Here is a 4,906-nt window from a genome sequence, read left to right as displayed (position 1 = left end):
GGAGGTATGGTGTGTACACGGGGGGCAACACAAGGGATGCAGTGCAGAGATGCCTGGCATGGGAGATGACCATGGTGTCATAGGTAGCACTGCTGGGTGCTTGTGCACACTGCAGGGCTTTGCAAATTGCCTGTCTTAAAACCCCACAGAACTGGTGTTCATTCCCCCTCCTCTTGCAAAGCCTCCCTATGTGCTGCCTCCTTGGCTGCGTTCTCCCCTTCTCCTGGTGCAGTAACAGCAGGTTTCCCCTCTGGCAGAGCTGCCATGGGACCAGCCCAGCGACAGCTGCCAGGAGTACAGTGACTGGAAGGAGAGGAAAACCTACCTCCCGCCTTGGAAGAAGATTGATTCTGCACCCTTAGGTAAGCACCCAGCACCCCCAGCAGTGCCCCCTGCTATGCTGGCATCACCATTCCCACCCTTCTCCATCTCTCCCAGCTTTGCTGCACAAGATCCTGACGGAGAGCCCTGCGGCAAGGATCACCATTCCTGATATCAAGAAGGACCGGTGGTACAGCAAACCCCTCAAGAAGGGTAAGGGGACACGGGGGAATGCGCTCGTCACCCCTGATTTAGGGAATTATTGGGGTATCTTGTCCCTTTGCAGGCGTCAAGCGGGCTCGTGTGTCCTCAGGAGGGGTCACTGAGTCTCCTGGTGGCTTCTCCAAGCACGTCCGATCCGATATGGACTTCTCACCGGTGAAGAGCCCACTTGGGTGAGCCCCTGATTCCTTTCATGTCCCTCTCCATGCTCTGAGGTGATTTTGCCATGCAGTTCTTTGCACCTTCCAGGGCTTTCCCTCTGTTTTCCCCATGAGGAGGTTTGGTGGAACCCATGCACAAGCCTCTGGCTACCTGGCTTGTGCAGTGCACCATCATCCAGAATCACAGACTGGTTTGGGTTGGAAGGGACTTTAAAGCTCTTCCAGTTCCAACCCCCTGCCACAGGCAGGGACACCTTCCACTAGAGCAAGTTGCTCTGGAACGCGGCCAGGGGTGGGCCAGCCACAGCTTCTCTGGGCACCCTGTGCCAGCGCCTCAGCACCCTCACAGGGAAGAACTTCTTCCTTATATCCAACCTAAATCTCCTCTGTTTCATTTTGATCCCATTCCCCCTTGCCCAATTGCTACAGTCCCTGATGAAGAACCCCTATCCAGTATCCTGCTACAATTCCCATGCTGGAATATCCCCGCATTCCCCATCCTTGCAGCCTCTGCTTTGCACTCGCACCCCTGTAACACCCCATCTGCCCTTGCATTGCAGCGAGGAGAAGGTGAGCTACTCCACATCACAGCCGGAGCCCGGCACTGGTGGGATGCTCTGGGACTGTGGAGCAGCCACCATCGACAAGCTGGTGCAGGGCATCAGCTTCTCCCAACCCGCCTGCCCTGAGCACATGCTGGTCAACAGCCAACTCCTTGGCACTCCGGGCTCCTCACAGGTATGGGAGTCAACTCAGCAGGGTCTACTCTGTTGGGGTGCAGCTCTGCAGTACTTGGAGTGTAATTCTGCAGTATATATAATACTAGGGAACAGCTTTGCACTATTGATCATCTCTGGATGTGGTTTTGCAGCATTTATGGAGCAACTTTGCAGTATTTTTAGCAGCAGGACACAGCTTCGCAGCCTTTATGATACCAAGATGCAGCTTTGCAAGGTTTTATCATCTCAAGATGAAACTTTGCAATGTTTTGGGTGCATCTTTAGGGTATTTTTAGCATCAGGATGCAGCTTTTCAGTGTTCAGGGTGCTGCTTTGCAGCTTTCACAATATCAGAATGCAGCTGCAGTGTTTGGGATGCAGCTTTTCATCCCACTTATAACCTCGGGGTCCAGCTTCAGAGTACTTATTACATTTGGGATGTAACTTTGCATTACATACATGAGATTCAGGGGCAACTGTGCAATATTTATGCCATTAGGGAGCAGTTTTGCGGTACTGGGATGCAGCTTTGCAGCGTTCATAACGTTTGGGGTGCAGGTTTGCATCCTGGGCGATGCAGCTCGCAGCCTTTGCCATCAGGGGGTGCAGCTTTCCAGGGTTTACCCTCGGGATTGCCGCAGCCTGGTGGGATTTCTGACCCTTCCCATGGGTTTGGGGCCGGCAGAGCCCGTGGCAGCGCCTGGTGAAGCGGATGACGCGCTTCTTCACCAAGCTGGATGCCGACGGCTCATACCGTGCCCTGAAGGAAGTGTGTGAGAAGATGGGGTACGGCTGGAAGAAGAGTTGCACCAACCAGGTGGGTGCTGGGGGGGGCAAGATCCTGGGGTGGGACCCCCCTGCTGTTGTATCTGCAAATAATCCAGGGGATCGCCCCCTCCTTGCTGCTGTTTTCAGGTCACCATCTCGACCACGGACAGGAGGAACAACAAACTCATCTTTAAGGTGAACCTGGTGGAGATGGAGAGCAAGATTTTGGTGGATTTTCGCCTCTCCAAGGTATGCACGTGGTGATGCACTGTAGGTGTAAGATGGTGCAGGGACTTGCAAGGTGATGCAGGACCATTCAAAGTGATGCAAGACCATGCTAGGTGGGTGCAGGACCATGAAAAGTAGGTGCTAAGTAATGCAAGACCATGCTAGGTGGGTACAGGACCATGCAAGGTGGGTATAAGACCATGCTAGGTAGGCACAAGGTGATGCAGGACCATGAAAGGTGGGTGCAAGGTGGTGCAGGACCATGCTGGGTGGGTGCAAGGTAACACAACCTCTCCCCACACAGGGCGATGGCCTGGAGTTCAAGAGGCACTTTCTGAAGATCAAGGGCAAGCTCAGCGACATCGTCAGCACCCAGAAAGTCTGGCTGCCCACCACGTGAGCCCCAGCACCCACCTGCCTACTCCTCCTCTTCCTCCTCCTCCTTTTCCTCTTCCTCCTGTAGGGAGCATCCGACCGACCGTGCGCTTTGGGTTTTAAAGGTTCAATAAAGCCCTTGGGGAGACATGAAGTGGTGCCTCCTGCAAGTGGGGAGGCTGCAATGAGTCAGTGGGTCCCATACTGCCACAGCCACGAGGGTGCTGGGATGGACTGATAGGTTCATCAAAATTCTCCCAGAATGCCCCCAAACGGCTAAAATTACCCTAAATTATGCACAAACAGCCCAAATTGCCCCCAAACCAGCTCAAAACCTTCCAGCAATGCCCTCAAACCACCTTCAAATGCCCCAACTTACACTCAAACCACCCGCTCCCAAAGTGCAAACGTCCAGCCTCTGCTACTAAGCCTCAGGTGCCAGCAGGACAGAAAGCTGGTGCTGGGTATCACCTACACATGGTGAGCTCTGCAACGCTGCCACCAGCACAGATAGCCACCCTTAGGTGCCCATTTGAAAGTGCATCTGAGTGGAGCAGGGCCTTGGATATTCATGCGTAGGCAGCCAGTTTCTCACTCAGTCACTGGAGAGTTCTGTACAGTGAGGCTTTCCACAGGTGCAGTTTTAGGTGGGTAAGTAAGTGAGGATATCCGTGTTGGTAGCACTGTTCCAGAGGTCACCACATGTAGGACATGCTTGGAGCAAGCTGGGCTAATGGAAGGTGTCCCTGCCCGTGGCAGAGGGTTGGAAGTGATGAGCTTTAAAGGTCCCTTCCAGGCCAACCCATTCTGGGATTCTATGTCCTATGTTTGGGCTCTAGGCCCCGGTGGAAAGAAGGGGGGGGCAGCGCCGAAGAGGCAGGGTTGAACCTGATTGAAGCCTGCAGTGCTTCCTAAGGCTGGTGCGTGCAGGGAAGGTCAGACCTGATTGAAGACCCCGCGTTGATTCGACCATGGCCGGCCCCATCCCATGGAAGGCGTCCTAGAGAATACTGCCCAAATTGCTCCCAAACCCACCCGAAGTACCTCAGACATGCTCAGATTACCTACATCCAGCTCAAATTGCCCCAAAGCCCACCTGAAATGCCCCCAAACTAGCCCAAATTACACAAGACTCAGCCAAAACCAAGCTTGAAGTTCCTCCAAATAGCAAAACCCAACCCAAACTGCCCCAAATTGCCTTAAAACCAGACAGAAATGTCCCAAGCCCACCCCAAGTGCCCTCAAACCTGCCCACATTGCCACAAAAAGGCCCAAAATACCCCAAAGCAGCTGAAAGTGTCTTAAAATAGCCCAAACCAGCCCGAAATGCCCCAAATTGCCCTAAAAACCCACCGAAATTTCCCCATGTCAGCTCAAATTACCCCCAAAGTGGCTTTAACCATCCTAAACCAACCCCCAAATAGCCCAAAACTCCTCCAAATGCTCCACAAGTCCCCACAGCAGCTCAAAATTCACCCAAAATGCCCACAAATGGCTGGAATTACCCCAAATCATGCACAAACAGCCCAAATTGCTCCCAAACCAGCTCAAAACCTTCCAGCAATGCCCCAAACCACCTTCAAATGCCCCAACTTACACTCAAACCACCCGCTCCCAAAGTGCATCCAGCCTCTGTTGCTAAGCCTCAAGTGCCAGCAGGACAGAAAGCTGGTGCTTGGTGATGATTTGGCAGAGGAACAAGTGAGTAGAGGATGGGGGAAGTCCTTTGAAGAAAGGGCAGTAACAGCTTGATTTAGGTCTGATTCCCAAAAAAGACCTTTCCATGATGTACTGTGCTTGTGGAGCAGGCACACACAGCAGAGGCAGAAGTATGATTTGGATTTCCCATGCTGTCTGCTTGTTGGGTAGTGTAGGTGGCGGGTTGGGTAGAAGAGGTGACACTTAGGGTAGTGTTGGTACCACGCTAGTGTAGGTGTAGATACCAAGCTAGTGTGGGTGTAGTGTAGGTAGCACTTGAGGTAGCAGAGGTGTTAGGTTAGGTAGCATAGGTGGTACTTTGGGTATACTCATGCGGCTGACTTAGGGTTAGGACAGCTTAGGCTTAGGAAGCAGGCGAGGAGGAGGAAGAGGAGAAGTGTCCTGGGTTCAGCT

The 4,906-nt window shown here is 53.1% G+C and overlaps 1 protein-coding gene across 1 annotated transcript; it reads left to right on the top strand.

Moving 5' to 3' along the window:
- Nucleotides 1–241: 241 nt before the first annotated feature.
- On the top strand, nt 242–2,815 carry CHEK1 (checkpoint kinase 1; the record flags this gene model as incomplete). The annotated part of the gene is made up of 7 exons (XM_010022337.1): nt 242–362; nt 439–534; nt 608–716; nt 1,265–1,442; nt 2,109–2,240; nt 2,339–2,440; nt 2,724–2,815. Coding segments are annotated over 7 exons (830 nt in total), but the record flags the coding sequence as incomplete, so codon positions are not given.
- Nucleotides 2,816–4,906: the final 2,091 nt, after the last annotated feature.

Source organism: Nestor notabilis, unplaced genomic scaffold (genome assembly GCF_000696875.1).
Source record: "Nestor notabilis isolate BGI_N333 unplaced genomic scaffold, ASM69687v1 scaffold15989, whole genome shotgun sequence".
Classification (NCBI taxonomy): Eukaryota; Metazoa; Chordata; class Aves; order Psittaciformes; family Psittacidae; genus Nestor; species Nestor notabilis.
This window is presented reverse-complemented; position numbering and strand designations above follow the sequence as displayed.